This window comes from Dendrobates tinctorius, unplaced genomic scaffold (assembly GCF_039654945.1).
Source record: "Dendrobates tinctorius isolate UK_male_01 unplaced genomic scaffold, ASM3965494v1 ptg000211l, whole genome shotgun sequence".
Lineage (NCBI taxonomy): Eukaryota > Metazoa > Chordata > Amphibia > Anura > Dendrobatidae > Dendrobates > Dendrobates tinctorius.
In genome coordinates, this window is record NW_027361878.1 from 7,963,059 (window position 1) to 7,989,351 (window position 26,293).

Below are 26,293 nucleotides of genomic sequence, written 5' to 3' on the forward strand. Positions count from 1 at the left end.
AACTCATGCTTCTGGAGACATACACCTGTACATTAGGTGGGCTATCATCACTACAGAAATGCCAAATGAGGTCGCTAAATGTGGTATAGGCACATTGGGGTTCAGAAGGGAGGGGGGTATTTGGATTTGGGAGCAAAGAATTTGCTGAATTTCTTTTGGGCGGTGTTACGTGTTACGGAACCACTCAGCACCCAGAATATGTTGTGCAGTTATATGTATGTATAATAGGTTCCATAGGAGATGCATGTCCCTAATGCATCAGCCCACAGGCTGCACCCCTGGGCAGAGGGGATGATATTCCCCTTTTGTCCACCCCCTCCCCCACCTTTCTAATTCCCACAGTAAATATCGGCAGGCTCCGGCCACCTGCGGCTATTGTAATGTATGTCTGGCCTGCCGCTTTTCTATTGGCCTGCCCTCTGTATCTGTGTGATATATTCTGTGTCCTGTGAGTAAAGTGTTGTCAGACTGGAAATACGTGGAGAAGCAGTGATCTTTTATATGCGCCCATGTAACCAAGAAATTCCAGCCAGCGTCCTTCATTCAGACTCCAGCTAAAGCCAAGTGGACCTCCGGAAACACGGGGTGGTACTGAAAGAGGTACCCGAGATTCGAAGACCCCGTTACACTGGTGGCAGCCAGCAGGATATGATACCCCTTCTACAGGAGAAAAGGGGAATATCATGTCCCCTCTGCCCAGGGGTGCAGCCTGTGGGCTGATGCATTAGGGACATGCATCTCCCATGGAACCTATTACATACATATAACTGCACAACATATTCTGGGTGCTGAGTGGTTCCGTAACACGTAACAGGCGGCAAAGAGCCATTTTGCTTTGCCAGAGCCTTTGTGCTATCAGTAACATGGAAGCCCCTATATTTCTGTTCACAGATAGCAGACCTGAGTGTGGACTTGCTTTTCTTGTTGATTGAGTTGAAGCTTTTATTGGGAACATTTTACATAACATGCATGATCACATTTATCCAGCGCTCTACACTGAGCACTTACATCGGGGTTTACATCTAATTCTCAGACGTGACAGATGAAACCCCCGATGGATGCATTCACTATGAAGCAGCAGAGTTACTCTGGACTCCATCTGGCCTCTGTTCAGCGGTGTCCTTTTCAGTAGTGCACAAAACTGTGACTGATGGCACTTTTATATAACCCTAAGGCTGGGTTCACACGTAGCGGAACTCTCGCAGAAATTACAGCGAGAATTCCTTATTCCATTCAGCGGGACAATCGCATTTTAAATTCTCGCGATTTTCCAGCGGAAAAACTAGAATTTTGCAAGCATAATTAGCTTGCAGAATTGCTAGCGTTTTCCAAGCGATCTGTAGCATCGCTTGGAAAACTGATAGACAGGTTGGTCACACCAGTCAAACATAGTGTTTGATGAGTGTGACCAACTTTTACTATTGAGGCCGCCTGTGCGGCCTCAATAGTAAAAGATAGGATGCAAAAAATAATAAAAAATTAAAAATAATATTGTTATTCTCACCTTCCATCGTCCCGCGCTGCCTTCCCGCCTCTCTCCACGCACCTGGTCCCAGTAGTCCTTTGCGCGAATTACCACGATGACGTCCGTTCTCGCGGTATCGAAACGTCTCGCGGTCATTCGCGATGACCGCGAGACTTCGCGATCCCGCGAGAACGGACGTCATCGCTCGCAAAGGATTACTGGGACCGGGAGTGTGGAGAGAGGCGGGAAGGCTGCGCGGGACGTCGGAAGGTGAGAATAACAATATTTTTTATTTTAAATTCTATTTTTTACAGGGATATGTGTTATGAATGAGTCACCGTAGGAGGCAAAAACAGAAATACAAGCTAAGTCCAGAAAACCAGAGAAGTTGGCAGCTATCGGATTGCAGACCCCTGAACCTATCAACAACAACTGACAGTAGCCGTAGGGGGTTCCTACGGTGCCCTAGACCCCTCGAATCACAGCCGGAGAACTACATAGCCTAAAGACAGAAAGGGAAATCTAAACTGCCCCAGAGCAGACCCCAAAGCAATAGGCAGCCCCCAACATATAATGACGGTGAAGCAAGATGAAAAAACACACACACAGATAGAAAGATAGGCTGAGCAAATGATGGGGCCCAAGCTAACTAGATAGGACAGGATAGAAAAGCTGCTGTCTGTAATCCGCCAAAACCCTATCAAAACAAGAGCCAACAGCTAATAGGGAAAAAAGCCCTGAAGACGCTAGGCTTCACAAAGGCTATCAGTACTCAGGTATTTTCTGAAGACAGAGCAAAAAGGAATTCAGCTCACCCCAGCAGGGAATGGCAGAAATCAAGGAAAACAATGCAAAACAAAACCAAAACACAAATGCAAAAAGTAGAGTAGAAAACTTAGCTTTTGAGGAGCAGGAATCAGACTGGTCTCCTAGAATCCCTCAGAGAGATCACCAGCAAGGCAGAAGGGCGTCAGCTGCCTTATATCCAGTCAGTAATTCCCGTCACCCAGTCATCATCATCCTGCCCAGGTGCTTGGTAATCAGCCTCACTACCTTCCTTCACCAGAAGAGGGAGTTCATCAGATCTCAATGGTGAAGGGGAAAATGAACTCACAACAGATATGGTACCCAAAGCCCGGAGGACAGTCTCCTCTCCTCCGGATAGTGGGTACCATCCGCAAATGTTCTGCTTACTTTTCGCATGGTGTGCACAGCCACATGCGGAAAGTAAGCAGAACAATGCATTCCTATGTGTGCGGGATCGCCGCGATTCCGCAAAATTAATGAGCATGCTGCGTTTTTTACCGTGAAGCGATTCCGCCACGGTAAAAACAGCAGCATTAGCACAGCATTGCGGAATCCCATAGGAATGCATGGGATGCTTATTTTTCGCGTTTTCGCAGCAAAATCGCGCAGTTGGAAATGCGAAAAAAACGCCACGTGTGAACTCAGCCTTAAAGACAGATCACAGGTCCTATGGCATTCACAGAGCCTCCACCTGCAACACTATAGGGAATCTTCCGCCAGACGTTCCATCTGAATCACATATTTCAGAGATTTACATGGAAACACCGGTGTAAGCACTCAATGCAGAGCGCAGGATAAGTGTGCGCCGAGCCTTACTGTGATCTTTGGGAGGAGGAGTGAAAAAAAATTAACAGCATGTAAAGAATTGCTTTTAATTTTTAACGCCGTTCCGCATGTGGTATAAGTGATTAGGCGACTTTATTCTTTGAGTTGGTTCGATTACAGCGATACCAGATTTATATTTGGGGCGGCCTGTGGGCAGGTCTCTTCATGGTTTCTCTGGTTTAGAGCAGGAAGATAAGACTCTGCCTACAGTCTTGTCCCAGAGCATGGTCAAACCATTAACTTAAAACTTCTAACACTGATTACACAAGAACCACAAGACAGATTTTTTCATCCCAGGTATTATTTTAACCAGTTTAACACTGCCAAGCTGACAGTGTCTGTAGTTTACTTAGCAAAAATCTTCTGAAGTCCGCTTTAGATCTGTACTTTACAAGATTTTGTGAGCAGCATCTCGCGGATGTGTGCAGCTCTGCAACTATTGATGCACATTCTTAAGTGCACCATCAGCAACCATGCCCACTTCCTTGTCCCAGCATGGCGTTGAGCTGTCCCTACTCCAGGCCTTGGAATGCACATCAAATACCAGCCACCCATCTAGCCACAGGCCCAAACACTAAACAGGCACATTTACAGACTGCTTGCATGGAAATCTTCAACACTTTGGGTTTCCGCAGTCTCATGGAGGCCTACGTCCCTCGGCACTCGGTCCTCACCTGTCACAATTTCACTGTATTCCAATAAAAAAATTTCACGAGGAATCCTCTTTAGGAAATACTTTTCTTTTTTTTTAGGGACTTTGTAAACATTTCCTTCAGTGGATTTGCAACCTTTTGACTTGACAGTGTAAAGTTTGGAGAGGATTATATGAAGAATGTGTCTCAAAGAAGTGACATGTCGCTTCGTTTTTTTGCAGAGCATTTTGTAAGGGTGGGAGAGGTACTTTTCTACAAAGGGGACAGAATGATTGCACCGTATTGAAGGGAGGATGGATAGGGTAATGTATCGCAAGATTTTGGCCAACAACCTCCTGCCCTCAGTAAGAGCATTGAAGATGGGTCATGGCTGGGTCCATCATGACAACCCCAAAAGATATTGCCTGGGCAACCAACGAGTGGCTCCGTAAGAAGCATTTCAAGGTCTTGGAGTGGCCTAGCAAGTCTCCAGACCTGAACCCAATAGAAAATCTTTGGAGGGAGCTGAAACTCAATGTTGCCAGCGACAGCCCTAAAACCTGAAAGATCTGGAGAAGATCTGTATGGAGGAGTGGGCCAAAATCCTTACTGCAGTGTGTGCAAACTTGGTCAAGAACTACAGGAAATGTCTAACCTCAGTAATTGCAAACAAATTGCAAAGTTTTCTGTACAAAATATTAAGTTCTGTTTTTCTATTGTATCAAATACTTATTTCATGCAATAAAATGCAAATTAATTATGTAATCCTACAATGTGATTTTCTGGTTTTTATTTTTAGATTCTGTCTCTTACAGTTGAAGGGTACCTACGATAAAAATTACAGACCTCTCCATTCTTTGTTAGGTAGGAAAACTTGCAAAAATCGGCAGTGCATCAAATAATTATTTTCCCCACTGTATAGGCCACGGACTGTCACACACCGATATAAATGTACTGCTGAATGGTTTCTTAGCTTATCTTCAAATGTCGCATACTATTGAGAAGAAAAAGCAAAAACGAAAGAGCACTTTATATATATATATATATAACACGAGTTTTATAATTGACAGAGTTTGACACCTGGGACCCCACTGATTCTGAGAATAAGGTTTTTTCCCTGGACGTAGTGCCTGCAGCCAACTGGGTGTGCAGGGAACTGCAGCCGGTCCTATTCATTTTTTTTTCAGTGGTTAAGTAAATTGAAAATATTTTTTTTCTCATTACATAATTTAGCTACTATAATGGATTCATTTATGCCGTTCACTTACTTGCATTTTAATTTAATTTAATTATTTTTTTAACTATTAGCGCTGCAGAGCCATGCATAGTGGGTAGCAGAACCACAGTGCAGGAGAAAAACACCAATGGGGATATATCACTACACCAGCAGTGTGTCCCCTAAATTTTCAGGATTTGTTTCAGAAATAAGACTCCTACTGATCTAAACTGATGGCATAATCTAGGGTTACACCACTACTCTATAAGGATCAGTCCTAGGCCCCCTCCTATTCTCTTTGTACACTGCCCCTATTGGTAAACTATCAGTAGATTTGGTTTCCAGTACCATCTCTATGCTGATGACACCCAATTATACGTTTCTTCTCCTGACATCACGCCAGCCTTTCTATGAAACACCAGCGATTGTCTAAACGCTGTGTCTAACATCATGTCCTCACTATATCTGAAACTGAACCTGTCAAAAGACTGAACTCCTTGTGTTTCCTCCCGCTACTAATGTACCTATATCCGACATTGCCATTTCCGATCACTGGCTCGCTCTTGTTATCTGCACCTCAAAAAAATTTCTAGAATTCGACCTTTTCTTACTTTTGACTCTGCAAAAACTCTGTTTCTCTTATTCATTCTCGTCTCGACTATTGTAACTCTCTAATAATCGGTCTCCCTCTTACCAAACTCTCCCCCTGCAATCTGTCTTGAATGCTGCTGCCAAGATCATATTCCTCGCTAATCGTTACACCGATGCCTCTACCTTGTGCCAGTCATTACACTGGCTACCCATCCACTTCAGAATCCAGTACAAACTTATTACCCTCACCCACAAAGCTCTTCATGGCTCAGTACCACCTTACATCTCCTCCCTTGTTTCAGTATACCACCCTACCCGTGCCCTCCGTTCTGCTGATGACCTGAGGTTAGCATCCTCAACAATCAGAACCTCCCTCTCCCGTCTCCAAGACTATACACGTGCTGCACCAATTCTTTGGAATGCACTTCCCAGGTCAATACGATTAGTCCCCAATGCCCACAATTTTAAGCGTGCCCTGAAAACGCATTTATTCAGACTGGTCTACCGCCTCAGCACATTAACCTAATCTATCCCTGTGTGGCACAGCCAAAAGTTTTTACCATAACCAGGTTCCCCACATCATGTTCCCACATGCTTTATGCATCTATCAGCCCTCTGTGTCTGTACTGTTACATACTCAACATTATGGCTGGTCCGTACAATCAGGGCAACTGTTACCACCCACCTTTCGTGTCTACCTCTTTCCTCATAGACTGTAAGCTTGCAAGCAGGGCCCTCATTCCTCTTGGTATCTGTTAGGATCTATGTGATTATTGTTATGCTGTAATGTCTATTGTCTGTACAAGTCCCCTCTGAAATGTAAAGTGCTGCGGAATATGTCAGCGCTATAGAAATTAAATTTATTATTATTATTATAATAAGGTGGAAAAAAAAAACCTTTTAGGCTGGGGAAACACAGTGACATGTATAGCTCTAAAGCAGTCCTGCAACTGTGACTTCCAGACAAGTTACACAAATGTTTTTGGTTGTATGACTTGTCTAAAGCCAGTCATACATATTAGAAGGCTGTCGGTTGACTCCAAATACACGAGTGCTCTGTGTTCTTCAGGGACAATAAAGCAATCAGCAGTCTGAAATTGGACATGTCTAAGGCTATGTGCACGCGATTTTACTAAATCCGCAGGTCAAATGACCTGCATTTTTCCTGCGGATTTAGTGCATTTTTTGTGTGGTTTTACTGCATGTTTTGTGCGGTTTTCCCCTTCGGTTTTCCACCTTCAGATTTCTAGAATGGAGCAGGTGGAAAACTGCAGCAAAACCACACAAAAGAAGTGACATGCTGCATTTTTCAATCCGCAGCAAATCTGCGGATTTTGTTTTACATAGGCTATAATGCTACTATACATCACATGCAGTTCTGCTGCGAATCCGCAGGGCCAAATTTGCTGCGGATCCGCAGCAGAAGCCGCACCGTGTGCACATAGCCTAATAGACAGCTCTCCCAACACATTAGACCGTCACCCGAACCCATTGATATTGGATGGTTCGGCTGATATAAATCTAATATCTATGGCCATCTTAAGAATTTGTGTCGTGTGAATAAAAATATAGTTACACAACTATAGAACTGCAATTTTGCATCAAAAAACAAAACAATGTGGTACAACACATGGCACATGGTTGCCTTAGCCCTAAAGTGAATGGCCACTTTTATACACTTTTTCATAAATTTCAAATAAAACGAAAATTCAGTGACAAATCATTTCCCAATATACTATACATGTTTAGAGAAGTCAAAAGTCAGTTTTATAGTGAAAAGAGCCACGTTCGCTGTGCAGACATTATGGTTGCATGCTGCCGCCACTACTGAGCGTTTAGGAACCTACCGTATATACTCGCGTATAAGCCAAGATTTTCAGCCCATTTTTTGGGGCTGAAAGTCCCCCTCTCAGCTTATACACGAGTCAAATACGCCAGGGGGTCGGCGGGGGATGTCAGATCATACTTACCCCCCCGGCGAGTCTCTGCAGCGCCCCCCCCCCACGTTCTCAGGCTCCTTCCTTCAGCGGTCACGTGGTACCGCTCATTAAAATCATGAATATGTGCATATTCATGACTTTAATGAGCGGCACCACGTGGCCGCTGAAGGAAGGAATAGCTGCCGGAGACCGTGGTAGAAGCGGGGCTGCAGTGACTGCGCCAGGGGGGGTAAGAATATGAAATATTCACCTGTCCCCGGTCCACCGCTGCGCGCCGCACTGTCCTCCACATCCTCTGGCTGTGATGTTCAGGTCAGAGGGCGCGGGACGTAGTTAGTGCGTGCCCTCTACTGCCTGAACGTCACTGACAGAGGACCAGGAAGACAGAGCGGCAGCGGTGGACCAGGGACTGGTGAATATCTGAGGTGCCAGGGCCCTGAGCCAGCGGAGACATCGGCACCTGTCCCCCAAAGCGCACCGGTGTCCCTGCCTGTTCAGGACACCGGCACCTGGCCCCCAGCGACGAGAGGCGAGTAATTTTTTTTTTTTTTATTTGCAGCAGCGGCAGCACATGGGGCCTATTATTGGGAGCATTTTATGGGGGCATAATGTATGGAGCATCTTATGGGGGCATAATGTATGGAGCATCTAATGGGGGCATAATCTATGGAACATCTTATTGGGCAGCATATGGGGGCATAATCTATGGAGCATCTTATGGTGGTATAAGCTATGGATGATTTTATGGGGCAGTATATGGGGGCATAATCTATGGGGCATTTTATGGGGGCATAATCTATGGATCATTTTGTGGGGCATAATCTATGGAGCATTTTATGGAGCATCTTATGGGGGCATAATCTATGGAGCATCTTATGGGGCAGCATATGGGGCAAAATCTATGGGGCATCATATGGGGCATCTTATGGGGGGGCATAATCTATGGAGCATTTTAAGGGGCAGCATATGGGGCATAATCTAGGGAACATCTTATGGGGCCATAACCTTTATGGAGCAGCATATGGGGCCATTATTAACCTTTGTGCAGCATAATATGGCGTGTATTTTGTATGGAGCATTATATGGGGCTCCTGATTGAATATGGATATTCAAAAACATTTAACCTACTGATGTCTCAATTTTACTTTTACTGGTATCTATTTTTATTTTTGAAATTTACCAGTAGCTGCTGCATTTTCCACCCTAGGCTTATACGCGAGTCAATAAATTTTTTGTGGCAAAATTAGGGGGGGGGTCGACTTATACACGAGTATATACGGTGCTGCATCCCATTTATTCTCAATAATAAACCTGTATTCTAAGCTCCCTATAGTGGTGGCTGCAGAAAGCAGGATCAGGTTTGGACTGGCCCACAGGAGAATACGAGAATCCTCCAGTGGGCCACCACCCCCTTCTATGAACAGTACTTGGCACAATATACTTGAATCAACTATTTACAAAGGCAGCATCCTATTCATGTAACAATCTACCCCGGTCATTGTTATATAAATTTGTGATTGAGGAAAATGTCACATTTACATGTAGCTGAAAAGTGGGGCCCTAAAGTTGGTTACCTGGGGGCCTTGGCATCCCAGTCCGACACTCAGCAGGATTGTTAGAATTTAAAAAATTTTTATCAAGATTTTGCAAAAACTAAAATCCTCAAGTAAGGAATTTAATTAAAAAAAAAAATAGTTACCGTACATATTATTTACAATTTGAATCCATTTTCTGTTGATCTCCAATGGTTCGGAAGTGATGTGTTCCCTTTCATCAGTCAGCCAACTGCTATAGCCACTCACTTGCCTCTGTGTTCACTGCCATACCTGAAAACATCTCCACTGATTGGCTGCAGTGGTCAAATGACTGACTGATAGGGTGCCATCACTGCAGAGCAGTGTTGAGGAATCCAAGAGGGAAGTAGTGTATATTAAAACTCTATTTACATGCCGGAGAATTGGAGCCATGTATTTGTAAAGAGGTCTTGAAATCCTTTGAGAGTGCCACTGCTTGCTTTGGATAAAAATAAATTGTGTATGCAAGATTTTAGGCAGGAGGTAATAAAGAGGTATTTCCCATATTAAAATGGTTTATCCTGGACTATTTACATTTTTACTATGGGCATAAAAACAAACAAGCAGGTAGTTGCTAACTACCTGCATGTTGTGTCCGACACCGATCTCTGCCAGCACTGACCACCCCAATTCAGCGGCTTCTCTCCCACTCTGCTCTGTAGACAGGCCATGACTCTCTGCAGATGTCAAGCTGATTGACAGCTGGCTCCACGCTGCCTAACTGAAGCTGGCTGTCAATCAGCATGATATCAGCAGCCACGTCCCGATGACAGCAGCTCAGAAAAGGAAAGCTGCTCTGTTGATGTGGAGAAGTCGAATTGCCATCAAGAGCAGTCAGTGACTGCTAAGAGCACGCCGGGAAGAACAAGCAAGCATTGTGGATAGTCCTTAGGTGTCCTTCTGGGAAAATTTTTAATCCTATCCTAAAGATGTTAAATGAAAAGCAAACAAGAAAGGCAACTTTTTCTTTTTTTAATAAAAAGAATCTCAAAATCTTTAGTTGTAATGGAAGCACTTTCGGTAAGAATCAGAGATAAAATGGTACAGGGAACTGTGCATTGTATCCAAGCTTTTCCCCCCACTGTAAACACAAACCCTTTAAGAAGATTGTTCTGTCCCCTCTAGCGTGCCCCTCTGCTGGTGTCTCGCCTAAAGCTTTGACCTAATTATATACATTATAGACATATTTCTGTCACCCCTTCAATATACACATGAAAGAGGGGGTCTGGATAAAACTTATGTCAAAGTATTTACATATACACAAATATATAACTAAAATATACTACAAACTTTATACAGTCAGATTGCTAGTCCCATTACCACCATCACCACCCCTTCCCTGTCATAACGCAGGATCACAGTGGGCACTGCTGGCACAGCTTGAGTGGCAGCAACAGCAGCAACAGCTTCTGGGCGTCAGGACAGGGTCTGCCAGTTCCTTCCTTAGGTTATCTAGTTTTCTTGCTTCAAACACATCCTTCTCATCTCGAAGCTTTTTGTTCATTTCCCTAAAAAAAAATGAAAATTTCACAGCTACATTAATTTTTTTGTAAGAAAACGGCAATAATGGTCTTCTACGAAATGGGAAAAATGCATTCAAGTGAATGTCATTAAGTGAGATTATCATCTTTTGGTGACACTAGTGATGTGCTATAGGTGGCACCAGCAGAGTCATGTGCTATATTGTCCATCCTTAACATTCTGCAGCACAGAATTTGAATGTATTTACTGTATTGCTTTTAATTGCTAGTTCAACTAAATGAATAATGATGATGATGAGAAGAAGGGAGCGAGGAAGAGTGGAAAAAGTAAGCAAGAAAAAGCGGAAAAAGGCAATAATAATAATAATAATCTTTATTTTTATATAGCGCTAACATATTCCGCAGCGCTTTACAGTTTGCACACATTATCATCGCTGTCCCCGATGGGGCTCACAATCTAAATTCTCTAAGAGCGGAAAAGAGTAAGGAAGGAAGAGCAGAAAAGAGAGCAGAAAAAAGAGCAAAGAAAGAAGAGCGGAAAAAGGCAGGAAGAGCAGAAAAAGGCAAGAAGAGCGGAAAAAGAGTAAAAAACAAAGGAGGAAGGGAGAGGAAGGGAGAGGAAGAAGGAGGAAGGGAGAGGAAGAAGGAGGAAGGGAGAGGAAGAAGGAGGAAGGGAGAGGAAGAAGGAGGAAGGGAGAGGAAGAAGGAGGAAGGGAGAGGAAGAAGGAGGAAGGGAGAGGAAGAAGGAGGAAGGGAGAGGAAGAAGGAGGAAGGGAGAGGAAGAAGGAGGAAGGGAGAGGAAGAAGGAGGAAGGGAGAGGAAGAAGAAGGAAGGGAGAGGAAGAAGGAGGAAGGGAGAGGAAGAAGAAGGAAGGGAGAGGAAGAAGGAGGAAGGGAGAGGAAGAAGGAGGAAGGGAGAGGAAGAAGGAGGAAGGGAGAGGAAGAAGGAGGAAGGGAGAGGAAGAAGGAGGAAGGGAGAGGAAGAAGGAGGAAGGGAGAGGAAGAAGGAGGAAGGGAGAGGAAGAAGGAGGAAGGGAGAGGAAGAAGGAGGAAGGGAGAGGAAGAAGGAGGAAGGGAGAGGAAGAAGAAGGAAAGGAGAGGAAGAAGAAAAGGAGAGGAAGAACGGGGGAGATGAAAAAGTAGGAAGGGAGGAGGAAGGGAGGAGAAAGGGAAGAGAAAAAAGACGACAAGAAACAAGAAGATAGTTGCATTTAAATGCCTAATTTTTTTATTTTTTTTTTTGCTAAAAGAGATGCACACCCGGAACTTTAACAATCTGAATATAGTCATCAGCTCTACCTGAGAAGCTCCAGTTGTCGGAGAAGACTCTGCTTCTCTTTCTGCATATTTCGGGACACTTTGAACACATCCCTGCAGAGAAAACAGCAAGTTGAAGATAAGATTATGACAATTATTAATATTTCAAGTAATAATTTATGATTTTTAAGTGCTGGGACCAAAATGCTGCCCTGGAACACAAACCTCACATCCTATAACACTACCCACACCCGATCACTAAATTTGGCTAATACTTAGCAACCCCCCTCATCACTCTCTTAAAGGATTTATTTGTAAAGCCACATATAAAAGGCACTGATCAACAGCTGAATTTACATGGTGGCTTTGTAAACTACATTTCTTGGGATCGTGGTGGTCCCAAAAGGTCATATCCACAGTGAACGGAAAGGAGAATAAACTGTGCAATGTATATGTACAGGACAGGAGATGTGGCACTGTGCAGTGTATATACATTACAGTAGGAGTGATGCTGTGTAGTGTATATACACAGAACAGGAGGAGTGGTACTGTGTAGTATGTATATACAGTATACAGGACAAGAGAAGTGGTGATGTGCAGTGTATATATACAGGACAGGAGAAGTGGTGATGTGCAGTGCATATACATTACAGGAGGAGTGATGCTGTGCAGTATGTATATACAGTATACAGGACAAGAGAAGTGGTGATGTGCAGTGTATATATACAGGACAGGAGAAGTGGTGATGTGCAGTGCATATACATTACAGGAGGAGTGATGCTGTGCAGTATGTATATACAGTATACAGGACAAGAGAAGTGGTGATGTGCAGTGTATATATACAGGACAGGAGAAGTGGTGATGTGCAGTGTACATATACAGGACAGGAGGAGTGGCACTGTGCAGTGTATACAGCTCCTGGAAAAATTAAGAGACCACTTTCAAATGTTCAGTTTGTCTGATTTTTCTCTTTATAGGTATATTTTTGACTAAAATGTAAATTGTTCTTTTAGTCTATAAACTTCTGACAACATGTCATCAAATTGCCAAGCAATAAATTTTGTATTTTTCGTTTTTTACAAAGAAAAATGGTCAAAATTTAAAAAAACCCAAAACAAAACAGTACTTTCAGACCTCAAATAATGCTAAGAAAACAAGTTCATAATCATTTAGAAACAACAATACTAATGTTGTAACTCAGAAAGAGTTGTGGAATACCCATGATTTCTAAAAACAGCTTGCATGCGACTTGGCATGCTTGCCACCAGTCTTTCACACTGCTTCTGGCGCAAACATTTAAGCAGTTCTTCTTTGTTTGATGGCTTGTGACTATCCATCATCCTCTTGATTACAGTCCAGAGGTTTTCAATGGGGTTCAGGTCTGGAGAATGGGCTGCCCATGACAGGGTTTTAATGTGGTGGTCTCTTAATTTTTGCCAGAGCTGTATATACAGGACAGGAGGATTGATGCTGTGCAGTGTATATACACAGGACAGGAAAAGTGGTACTGTGTAGTGTATACAGGACAGGAGGAGTGGTACTGTGCTGTGTATATAAAAGGGAGAGATTCGTTGGATGCAGCGAAGAGCCGGAGGCAGAGAAGGAGTTAACAGTTTACTGAACAGGTTTAGACAAGAAATACTCCACGCAGGGAGACAAGATCAGTAACGGCAATGACGGGAATTGCACACAAACACACAATGCTTGAGAAAAAGGTATACCAAAATAGGTAACTTATCGCATGCAGTTCTTGTAGGGGAAAGGCTGGAATATCTCCCGATGGCATCGCAAATCGTGGACAATGTCTTTGGCTCTCTTACGGAGGAACGAAAAGCACCGTCTCCCGACGGTGCCGATGTATCCGGTCTCGCTTGATTTGAGTGTGCTGGAAAGTAGAAACAATCCTTTGTGTGGATTCCTCTGGAATGGCGCCGAACATGAACCGTGGGCACGCTCTCAGACGGCGGCAGTGGGCGGTCCTCTGGAGTAGTCTCTAAGAACGGAGCAAGTCAGCTTATCCACAACTGTGGGTGGGAAGGAGCTGTCCAGAAAGGAAGGGTCAGAAGACAACTCGGTAGTGACACAGTCAATGGTAGAGTCAGAACGCTGGGAGATGAAAGACGTGGAGTTAGCAGTCGGAGCAGTGGGGAGAGAGTCAACCTTCTCCTTGTTCTCCTGTCGCGTTCCCGCCAAGTCTCCCCTGTTCCCGTTCTCAGTCCTTTTTATATCGCCCCCTGCTGTCCAGCGTGAAGGTACTCCCCTCCCAGAAGAACCTTCTCCCAGCAACAGTGGTGACAGCCCCGATAGTTCCGGCTTCAAAGGACACCGGAAACTGCTGACACTGTCTCGGCTCATCTTCTTACACACCCCCCTCTCTTTTCACTCGCCATCCCACGTGCCAGGCATCTTTAGAAACACGGGTATTACATACCTGGTAATGTGTTTTTCCAGGGGACATGACAGCACCACGAGAGAGGGGATCCGCCCTACGAGGACAGGAAACCTTCAAGATAAAAGGGGGCGGCTCCTCTCTCCGCATCAGTTGTTTTACAGAGCACAAGAGGAACTCCGCCAGTTAGTGCACACATAAATAATACCTATTTTACACTGCTAAATTTCCCACACCAAGGGAGTGTATAATACTAACAAAAAACACCCAACTAATGACGTGATCAAATAGGGCGGGAATATAAGGGTGCCGTCATGTCCCCTGGAAAAACACAATACCAGGTATGTAATACCCGTGTTTTCCCATGGTACATGACGGCACCACGAGAGAGTTACAGAGATTTGTATTCTCTTTAGGGGGGGGATCACTGCCTGTAACACTCTTCTCCCAAATGTGAGATCAGAGGTAGCAGATAGGTCTAATCTGTAATGTCTGAAAAAGGTAGATGGAGAGGACCAAGTGGCCGCCTTACATATTTGGTCGATGGAGGCGTCCGCTCTCTCCGCCCAGGATGTTGCCATGGCTCTCGTGGAGTGGGCTTTTAGGCCCTCTGGAACAGCCCTGCCTGCACTACTATATGCTAGTATGATGGCCTCTCTCACCCATCTAGCTATAGTTTGCTTAGAGGCTTTAAGGCCTTTCCTTGCCCCCTGGTATGAGATAAACAAGGCCCTCTGTTTCCGCCATGGTTTTGTCACCTCTAAATACTGTAGGATACATCTCCTAACGTCTAGACAATGTAACCTCTCTTCCTTTTTGTTACCAGGGTTAGGACAGAAGGATGGCAAGATTATTTCCTGAGCTCTGTGGAATTTCGACACTACCTTAGGGAGGTATGCTGGGTCTAATCTTAGCACGACTCTATCATCCATAACCTGAGTGTATGGTGGGTCTGCTGATAGTGCGTGCAAGTCCCCAACCCTACGTGCCGATGTGAGTGCCACTAATAAGGCTGTTTTTAAGGTTAACACTTTGTCTGATATTGCGTCTATTGGTTCAAATGGACTTTCCGTTAGGGATGATAGGACTAAATTTAGATCCCAGGGAGGAGGTTTAGGCGATGGGACAGAGTCAGCTCTAGTACAGGCCCGGATAAATCTGGCGACCCATCTATCGCTTGCCAGGTCATAGTTGAATAATGCTGCCAGGGCTGAAACGTGTACTTTCAGGGTGCTGACCGCTAAGCCCAAGTCTAAGCCCCTTTGCAGAAACTCTAGCACTGCCCTTACCGGTACTTCCCCTTCCTGTATTGGGCCTGAGGTGGATAAGAACTTCCTCCATATCCTCCCATATATTTTTGTAGTCACTGGTTTTCTGCTGCTGATTAAGGTGGAAATCAATCTCGCTGAAAACCCTTTCTTTTCTAATAGTGACCTTTCAAATTCCAGGCTGTCAAATGCAGCCTGGAATTCGGAGGATGATTGAAGGGACCCTGTGTTAGGAGGTCGTGATCCTCTGGGAGCACCCATGGGTCTGTCACTGACATTACTCTCAGCCAATAGAACCATGGCCTTTTTGGCCAAAAGGGAGCTATCATAATTACTCTGGCTTGGTCCTCCCTGATCTTTTTCAGGACTAATGGAATGAGGCATATCGGAGGGAATGCGTACAGGAGACCTGATGTCCATTTTATTCTGAAGGCGTCTACCGCCAGTGGCATGTCTGCTGGTCTTAGGGAGCAGAATTTTTGAACTTTTCTGTTGGTTTTTGAGGCGAAGAGATCTATTATGGGTTTTCCCCACCTCTGCACAATTTGCTGAAAAATGGACTCTTTTAGGCACCATTCTCCTTGCTTTAAGTGGTTCCTGCTCAGAAAGTCCGCCCTCAGGTTGTCCGCGCCTCGGATATGCAGGGCCGATAATGAAAGGAACTGATGTTCCGCCAGAGTCAGGATTCTTTTTGCTATTTCCATCAATGACCGAGAACGAGTGCCCCCTTGATGGTTCACGTATGCAACCGCTGTACGATTGTCTGATAGGACTTTCACATGATGTCCTCTCAGGTGTGTCAGTAATCCCTCCAGCGCTCTTTCGATGGCTAGCAGTTCCCACTCATTTGAGGATAGATCTTTTTCCCCCTGAGCCCAAGTATCTTGGAGCCATAGGGTGTCTAGATGGGCTCCCCAGCCCCAGGGACTGGCATCTGTCGTGACTACTCTGGAGGCTGCATATGTCCAGGGTACTCCCCTCGGAGCAGCCTCTATCTGTAACCACCATTTTAGCGACTGGAGTACAGGATCCGGGATGGTGAGCTTCTGTTCTAACTGCCCCTGAAGCGTCAGATCGCTTTGTAACACACACCACTGAAGTTCCCTTGCGTGAAATTGTGCCCATTTTATCGCTGGTATGCAGGAGGTTAGGGACCCCAGCACTGACATGGCTTTCCACAGAGTCATTGTTGGCTTTCCTAATGTTGTTCTGATTAGGTTTTTGATTTTCTCTTCTTTTTCCTCTGGGAGGCGACACTCCTGTATTACCGAGTCTATTGTTAGGCCCAAAAAATTCTGGACCATCGTTGGCTCCAACCTGGATTTTTTGAAGTTCAGTTGCCAACCCAGAGTCTGAAGAGTCTCTATCACTGTCTTGACTTGTTCCTGACAGTGAGCGAAATCTTTCCCCACTATCAAGAAGTCGTCCAGATATGGTATTACTAGAGCATCTTTTTCTCTGAGATGTGCCGTGACTTCCGCAATTAACTTCGTAAAGACGCGGGGGGCTGTTGCTACCCCAAAGGGCAGAGCCTTGTATTGAAAATGATGCCACTGAGAGTTTATCTGGACTGCCACCCTGAGATATTTGCGGTCTTGCTGCCGAATCGGGACATGATAGTAAGCGTCCTTGAGATCCAGGACCGCCATGTAACACCGAGGGAAGAGGAGTTTTACTGTAGATCTTATTGTCTCCATCTTGAATGATGGGACTACTAGATACTTGTTGAGGCCTTTCAGGTTTACAATCGTCCTCCAGGAATCGTCTGGTTTCTTTATCAGAAACAGGGGGGAGTAAAAGCCTTTCTTCTTTTCTTTTTCTGGAACTTCTTCCAGTACGAGTTTTTGTACAAGCGATAATACCTCCTCTTCCAAACTCTTTTGTCTTTCCTGAGATGATTGTACCGGAGTTTGAATGAATTTTTGTGGTGGCCAATGGTGGAATTTTAACTCCAGACCTGACCCTACTATCTGTCGGATCCAGGTGCTGGATGAGATCCTTTCCCAGGCTGGGAGAAAGTGAGAGAGCCTTCCCCCCACCTGAGAAGGACCGTCACTGGGTGGGTTTTTTGGCTTCTCTCGGGGGCTTATTGAAATAGAAGCCTCTCCCTCCTCTGTATCGTCTGTCGGAATTGCTCCTGTCACGATCTTTAAATTGTTGTCTCCTGAACTTTCGGCCCCTCTGAAAGGAGCGCCGAAAGGCCTGAAATGGTTGTTTCGGAAAATTCTTTTTGGTATCACTCGCTTTCTCCAGCACTTCATCCAATGCCGGGCCGAACAAGAAATTTCCTTCACATGGTAGAGAGCAAAGTTTCATTTTCGCCTGGGTGTCCCCCGGCCAGCATTTGAGCCATACCGCCCGCCGTCCTACATTGGTTAAGGCTGCTGATTTTGAGGCTAGTCTGGCCGAATCTGCTGATGCCTCTGCGAGAAAGTTCGCCGCTGCCCTAATAGCCGGCAATGATTCCAGAATCGTCTCTCTGGGAACCCCTTGTTCCAATTGATCCTCCAAGTTGTCTGTCCATATCTTTAAGGACCTAGCCACACAAGTGGCTGCGATGGCGGGTCTTAATGCCCCAGCCGAGGTTTCCCAGGCTGCCTTAAGGCAACTATCCGCCTTTCGGTCCAGCGGCTCTTTTAGAAACCCCAGGTCCTCAAAGGGTAGGGAGGATTTTCTGGCGACCTTTGATATCGCCACATCAATTTTGGGGGCCCTATCCCAGGATGAGGATGCCTCTTCCTCAAATGGGTATCTCCTCTTCAGGGAATTTGTATTCTGGTACTTCCTTTCTGGTTTTTCCCACTCGCGATTTATGAGTGCTTTCAGTTGCTCATTAACAGGGAAGGTTCTACGTTTTCTCTTTTGCAGTCCACTAAACATGAGATCTTGGGCTGTCTTTTTTGTCCGCTCTTCTACTAGCCCCATGGTAGATCTAGCTGCTTTAATGAGTTCATCCGTAGCTTCTACTGGAAATGTATCTTCCCCGTCCGAGCTACTCCCTGAATACTGCGACTTATTTGAGCCGTCCTCTGACCCTGTAGAGTCCTGTTGAGAGACCCCTGAGGGGCTTGATCTCCTAGCTTTTCTTTCTGTATCTACCGTTTGTAATGCTCTTACTGACTTGGAAACTTCTGTCTGAATTATGGCCCTCAAACTATCCGAAAATGAGGGTGTCTCCTCCGCTATGGTCTTGTTAATGCACTCCTGGCATAATTTTTTGTTCCAGGCTGTTTCTACGGGACTTTTACATAAAGCACATTCTTTATTTTTTGACTTTCCTCTATATTTCTTAGGGACCTCCTATACTCCACCCCGTCCATATATATATATAAGAGGAGGAGGAGAGGAAAAAGAGAGGCAAAAAAGAGAACAGACATTAGATTACTGGACTTTCTCGAGGTTCACTCACCACTCGGACGCTTCATAGAACGGGTACCGGATCTGGAGGTTGGCTGGTCCTCTCACTGTCTCCCAACGAGACTACGGACCCCTCTTTTTTGCGGTGACGATCCGCCCGTGCGCTGCCCGAGTGGCTCACACTACTGCTGCGGCGTGCTTTTGCTTTTTCGTCTGAGCACGACCGCCTCTCCTTCGCTTCCTGGCGCGGTTGTATATGCTCTGGCGAAGGGCTCTCCATTATGCTGCATATGGCTGCAAGCAGTCACCCCACTCAGAATTGGTGCTGTGACGCCCGCTCGCCTTTCCTGGCGATTTAAATAGTATTTTTTTTTTTCCCGGACCAGCTGGTCTCGCACCTGTGTGTGGATGCGCGCGCGCCCCCGTGCGCGCCCGTGCTCCCCCCCGGGACCGCGCACTCTTCCTGTCTCTCCCAGGCCCCGCGGTGCTGTGCGCCCCCTCCACTTCCGGGTCGCACGCAACCGCTTCCGGTTCGGCGGCCATCATGCGCGCTCCGAGTGCGCGCCGCCCCCGGTGCGGCCAGACGACCTGCTGTGCGGGCCGGGTGAGCGCTTGGGCCCTGCCTATTTCGGGGCCCCTAGACACCCCTTACCCCCGATGGACCTGGACCACGGATCAGCTACACCTGCCGCACTCCGCTGATGTCATCCATGGTGGGCCTGGACTCCCATGCTGCAGAGCACCTTCTGACTGCAGGTACACTGCGGGGTCCGGTGTCTGGGCTTCGACAGGGAGGGTCACTGTCCGTGGCCTCCGAGGAGCTCTTCTGCCCGGGCACCGATGTGTCTCCTGGGCTGCATGGCCACCTGCACGTCAACAGGGAGGGAACACTACCAGTGGCCTCCCTGGACCTCTTTGCTGACATCTTGGAGGGTCCATCCGCCAAGTTACCCCGCTTCGCCTGGGCATCTGCCCAGCTGTGGCCATGCCTTCGCTCAGGGGGGACATAGGCATATATGGCCCCCGAGGCGACTACCAGTACCTGGCGTCGGGTGTAGCAGACCCATGCCTGTCACTAATCACCCGACCCAGGCCCAGGCATCCTCTTCGGAATCTTCAAAGAGGCTTTCATCTTGAGGGTTCCCCGTCGAGGACAGGAAACCAACTGATGCGGAGAGAGGAGCCGCCCCCTTTTATCTTGAAGGTTTCCTGTCCTCGTAGGGCGGATCCCCTCTCTCGTGGTGCCGTCATGTACCATGGGAAAACATTAGTTCGCTGCTCGTCTGTCTTAGCAGTTTGCTGCCAAATAAACTGATCCTGGTTGTAACGATTGGGGGGGTTGTCCAGCTAACGTGCAGCCAAAGTCGTTCTCATGATACGCAAAAACTGATTGAACTCACACCCACCCAGGTGCAACAAGTGGAAGCGTTACTGGGGCGATATCAGACAGTTCAGTGCGCATCTGTTCCAGTATATGCCGACCCTCTTGGATGTATTGAGGTTCGGCTGTCGGAGAAGCAGTGACTTTTACCGACCACGGGTCTTCTGGATTCACCGCCAACTGTATGACCCGGGGTGGTATGACTTCTTCGGGCATGCCCACCACCCGCGCCACTTCACTCCTGTGTTGATCGACAATCTCCTGATCTGTCAAATTCACGCAGCGTACAAGCACAGTCCCTTCTCGTACCACGGCCAGTGTTCGGGCCACTAAGAGTCCTGCAAGCAGTTGCTCCACTACCAAGGGTTCCAATTGTACTTCCACCCCCACCAGCGGGGCATGTGCTCGGACAGGCAGGATGAGTACAGTCTGTCCTGGTGGAAGGGCGAGTTGAGTGGAAGCTGGCACAACCACTTTTTCTTTTTTTATAACTCTTTATTTAAAGACTCAACGAAATCCAGGTTAACATAATAATTGAAGCCAAACAAGTAGACGAATACAAGCAATACAACTTAACTTCAGACCAAGACAATCGTCCACGAGTCCTCAACATCCGGGGACCCGGTAGTAGAGGTCAATGACCCGACTCGGAACGGAGGCAAAAAAAAAAAAAAGGGGGGAGGGAAGGAAAAAACGAGGGGGCAAGGGAAGGAGTATCCACCCGACCAAGTCCACCACGCAGCCTGATGTTTTCAGTTAACCTCAGTGGGGTTTGCCTCCAGCATTAGATCACACTACTCACTAGAGCTTTGAAAATCCATCCATCCAAGCCAAGTAGCCCAAAACTTTGGGTATGATTCATGTATGGATGAGGTGAGGTCCTCCATATACATAATTTCATTGACTTTTGCGATCCACTAAGTTATGGTTGGAGGAGCGGGACTCTTCCATATCTCTCGGATGCAAGCCCTCGCAGCCATGATCAAAAATTTCAACAAAGAGGATTTATAGATCTGGAGAGGGATTTCATTATGTTGGAGTAGTATCAGAGCGGGAGTCAACTTTTTAGAACAGCCCATAACCCGACAAATAATTTCCCACACCGCCGTCCAAAATTATTGCAATACGTCACATTGCCAGAAAATATGAAAAATCGTGCCCTCTGCCCTTCCACACCTCCAGCAGTTGGGGTTAATTTCTGGAAATATGGCGTGCAACCTCGAGGGCACTCTGTACCATCTGGACAAAAATCTTATAGCCAGCCTCCTGGAACCTAGAGCTAATCGAGGCACAGTGTACAAGGGTAAAAATTTGAGTTCTCTGATCTTCCGTAAAAGAAATATTTAAATCTATCTCCCACTGTGCAAGGAAAGAAGGGGGCGACCGACTCCGGGGGTCCATCAACATAGAGTAGGTTTTAGCTAAGGTGTGTCTGATTGGGCCCGGGCTATTACATAAAAGCTCAAATTGGGTTTTGGGATGTCTAAATGAACTTTTAGGGGGAAGGCTGCTGAAAAAGTGGATAAGTTGCAAACTCCTCCAACTGCCCAGCGGTATTGGATCTGTTTTGGCGGTAAGGTCACTCAGAGAAGGCCAGGAGGCTCCCTCTCCCCAGTTTTCTACTCTATCCATCCCTGAATCTATCCACAGACAAAAAATGAACTCCGAGCGGCTAGGGACAAATTTAGGATGACTCAACACCGGAGTGAGAGGAGAAGCCTCTGGGAGTAAATGTAAACGGACTAGTGCTGTATTGCAGTATTTTAAAGTGGATCCAATAGTCGGACAGGATTTGATTGCACTGGGGCTGAAAGTAAAACCCATGGGAGGGTCTTCAATGGGGTCGGGCAAAAACTTTGTTCTATTTGAACCCATGCCTTATGGTGACTATTTCTCCACCAGTCTATCATTCTAGCTAGGTGGCCTGCCAAGTGATACATTTTTAGGTCCGGAAGCCCCACTCCCCCCAACCTCTTGGGTCTGGAGATTACCTCCCTCTTTAGTCTAGCAGATTTTTTTCCCCATATAAACGAGACTTGAATGGACCCTAATTTTCTAAAAAGTTAGCAGGGATATTGATGGGGAGAGCCTGTAGAATATACAGGACCCTCGGTAATATGGTCATCTTAAAAATTTGGCATCTGCCAAACCAGGTGAAGGATATCTTGGACCACCTATCACAGTCTGCTTGAATAGATGTTAAAAGGCTAGGGAAGTTCCATCGATTCCTCTGGAACGGTGCTGAACACGATCGGTGGGCATGCTCGCAGACCGCGGCAGTGGGCGGTCCTCTGGAGTAGTCTCTAAAAAAGGAGCAAGTCCGCTTATCTGCAACTGCAGGCAGGAAGGAGCCGTCCAGAAAGGAAGGGTCAGAAGACAGCTCGGTAGTGACACAGTCAATGGTAGAGGCAGAACGCTGGGGGATGAAAGATGTGGAGTTAGCAGTCGGAGAAGTGGGGAGGAAGTCAACCTGCTCCTTGTTCTCCTGTAGTGTTCCCGCCAAGTCTCCCCCGTTCCCGAGATCAGACCTTTTTATATTCCCCACGCCCCATGCTGTCCAGCGTAAAGGTACTCCTCTCCCAGAAGAACCTTCCCCTGGCAACAGTGGTGACAGACGCGATAGTTCCGGCCCCAAAGGACACCGGAAACCGCTGACTGTCTCGGCTCATCTTCTTACATATACAGGACAGGAGGAGTGATGCTGAGCAGTGTATATATACAGGACAGGAGGAGAGGTACTGTGCAGTGTATTTATAGACAGGACAGGTGGAGTTGTACTGTGCAGTGTATATATACACAAGACAGGAGAAGTACTCTGTAGTGTATATACACAGGACATGAGGAATGGTACTGTGCAGTGTATATATACAAGGCAGGAGAAGTGGTACTGTGCAGTGTATAAATACAGAAGGAGTGGTGCTGTGCAGTGTATATATACAGTGCAGTTTCTGGAAAAAAAGTAGCCATGTTTCTCCAATTCTGCACAACCTCTAAAGTTTTGCAGAATCCAGGGAGTTTGAAATTAGGAATAAAGTGACGTCATTAGTATGTTCCAACCTAGTGGGTAGAACTTGCCTCTTCTTACGCTCGAGCTCCTCCTTTTCTTGTCTGCGGAGGTTTAGCAGATGGGCTTGAGCTTTATCCAAATCTGTCTTGGTCTTTTCTAGTTGTCCAAGGAGATCTTCATTTAGCTGTTTCAAGACATCGTTTTGAACACGGGTCTCAAGTTGATCACTACTTAGGGAATGCAGCTTCTGCTCGAGCTGTTGTAGGGAAAAATGACCATTTTCAGTGAGGGGTATATATATATATGTATATAACACGCTACTATAAAGTACACAGCGTAAGAAAAAAAAAATCAAAACACCAGAAAACCATGTGAGGTGTAAAAACAAAAGTACAAAAAAATAAAACCTTTTAAGCTAAACCAGCTTAATATTCCTGTTTCCTTTAAGAATAATATTTTCTTTAGCAGCTGCAGCTTGACACCGATGCATTACCCAAAATCCTACTCCTGTCCCGTTATTTCCAGTTTTTATGGTTTTTAAGGTGGAAGGTAGACATAAGTATATTGAGGCCTAACAAGTTGATCCAGAGGAAGGCAAAAACTACACGAGGCAGATGCTAATTGCCCCATAGTAGAGGAAAAAATCCTTCCCGACTCCACATCCACCAATCAGACCAATTTCATGGATCAACATCCCATTTTATTCCATTTAATTTAACATAAACCCAGCAATAACGCAGCTTAGGTCCATAACCTAGATGTATCAATATCTGCCATCTACCTGCCCAGGTTTCCAGCCTTACATGGCACATTTAGGCCGGGTTTAGATGGAGGTATTTTACAGGTGATATGAGGGCCATGGACTGATTGTGACTATCCTGACCAAAACCTACAGCTCCATAAATGCCTTCCCCTTTTTTGCTCTTACTGTCATCAGTATGTTTTTATAATTTTGTTGTTTTTTTTCAACGTTTCAGATTGTTCCCCTTTGCAGAACCAAGTTGGACGGAAATTGCGGTGTGGGAACTGAGTTCGATGGACTTTGCTGACCATAGAGAGATTATATATATATATATATATATATATATATATATATATATATATATATATATAAATGTTATGGATATAATGTATAGTGGTTTTGATATAATACAATTTACCATGATTGACTATGTTTGTACCTTGATTCCTCCCGTTACCTTTTCTGTGCCTCCTTTTATGTTCTGTATTATATATTATGGGTTGCTATAGGTTACTATGATGTATGCAGTCAGGGACGATAGTGATCACATGACCTGGATGGGTTGATCCCCTTACATCATGTGGGCGTTCCCTGTGCCGTGGACACCACCACGGCTTTGGTGAAGGCCTAAGATGTTGCAATGTGAGCCGTCCGCGCATGCGATAGGATAGGACTGCTGTTTCCCTGACAACGTGATGCCGTTTCATCATTGGATGAGAGTGGATACACCTTGGTGACGCCTCTTCATTATGTGCACTTAGGTTAGCGATCTGCTATTGGCTCACCAGATGGTGCTGATTGCATATTCATAATTCCCTCTGGATGGGATCTTGGTAACCATGACTATGGGGATGCCATTATGAGATTGGTTGATCATCCTGAGAATTTTGTGGAAACAATGGATGTACTACCCAATAGGGGCATTGTTTTCCATCTTTTTAACTTACAATGTGTTTATGTAAATCACAATTAGGGAGTATGTGCCCTTTGAGGAGGTTTTTGCATATTATGTATTCAATGAATGGGTTTGGCCTCTGTTGTGACTGGTGTAGGCGAGCTTTCCATACTACATAAGCCAGCGCATCGTGTATACTTGATGAAGACCCATCACAGGTCTCAACGTTGTATTGTGATGGTGGAGTAAACTTTGTCCTTTGGAGTTCGTCACCCTGGATTGGATGCAGTTTACTTAGCCTGGGTTCAACAGCAAAAAAGGCAAGTCTTGTGTCCCAAAGTAACACTTTCCACCCTACGTGCCACTTGCATAGGCCAGATTCCTTCTGGCATCTTATTCCTATGCATGCCCCGTTGAAGTAAATTAATGTCAGACACACGTAGTGTCACAATGTTAATGGCGCCATAGTAAACACAGATATGAAAGGTACTTGGCAAGTTCATGTAGGGATATGGGCGGGAACTCATGAGGCCACTGGTATATCCCATGAAGGTGCGCTCTTATCAGCAATATGTATCCCAGCTGTTCACCTACTACGTGCAAATAAGATCAAACTTTCAGGGTATTTCCCACTGTGATGTCATTTTACTTTATTGGAAGTTGTGTCCAAGAACTTCTAATGAAAGTATTTCAAAAATCAAATACATTCCGAAAGTTTTTTCTCCAATTATAGTTGATTCACCCCAAAATATTTTTCTGTGTTACAAATTTAGATCAGATTTTAAGGATCCTTGTAAAGTAGATCTGTGAGCAGATTTCACGATACAAACTGCAAACATTTCTAAGTTGCTCTCTTAGACCAGATAAGGCTGGTGTACTTATTTTGATAGTGTTAGAATGGCTGAATACTCCTTTATAGATGTTTAATTTAATCTCTGCCCACCTAGCCTGACTGCCAGGTCCTCAGTGTCCCTCCTCCCTGCAGCTACTCACATCTCCAACTGCTCAGTACAAGCTGCAGCTGTCACTCAGGATGGGCGTGTGGAGCCTGAATACACGGACACACGAGTTATTTCATTTTATAATTAGACTTATAGTCTCACTGATGGCAAGGCGTTCTTCATATCCTCTGGGTATCATCTCCTCTGACTAATACAAACATTACATCATGACTGATAAAGGGTGATGTAATGAGGTGGCGTAGACACCATCGATTGAGTTGTGTTGACAGTCTCTTATTTTATGTGGATATATGCCAGCTGCCCGTTTGCTTGCCCTCTGTGCCTATATTTGCCATTCTGCAGGCTGTCAAACAAGTGCGATTATAAGAGTCCATAGGATCCATATTACATGATGATTGTGTAAACTATCAGCACTGTATACAGCAAAGTCCAGACCTGCACATACTGTATAAGCCATGGCAAGGATTTAATGGAAAGAGTACAACAAGAATACTGGACATACATA

The 26,293-nt window shown here is 45.6% G+C and overlaps 1 protein-coding gene across 4 annotated transcripts in view; it reads right to left on the bottom strand.

The window, feature by feature from the left end:
- Positions 1-10,008: 10,008 nt before the first annotated feature.
- Positions 10,009-26,293, bottom strand: part of CRACR2B (calcium release activated channel regulator 2B) — a 91,523-nt gene continuing 75,238 nt past the window's right edge. For 3 of the 4 annotated variants that reach the window (XM_073554373.1, XM_073554372.1, XM_073554370.1), the window contains 3 exons: positions 23,240-23,445; positions 11,830-11,901; positions 10,009-10,558 (listed from right to left, as the gene is read on the bottom strand). In XM_073554373.1, coding sequence (XP_073410474.1) covers positions 10,393-10,558; positions 11,830-11,901; positions 23,240-23,445 — 444 coding nt within the window. In that variant the 3' untranslated portion in view covers positions 10,009-10,392. The remainder of the gene's footprint in view (positions 10,559-11,829; positions 11,902-23,239; positions 23,446-26,293) is intronic. The other variant, XM_073554371.1, reaches the window with a different exon arrangement.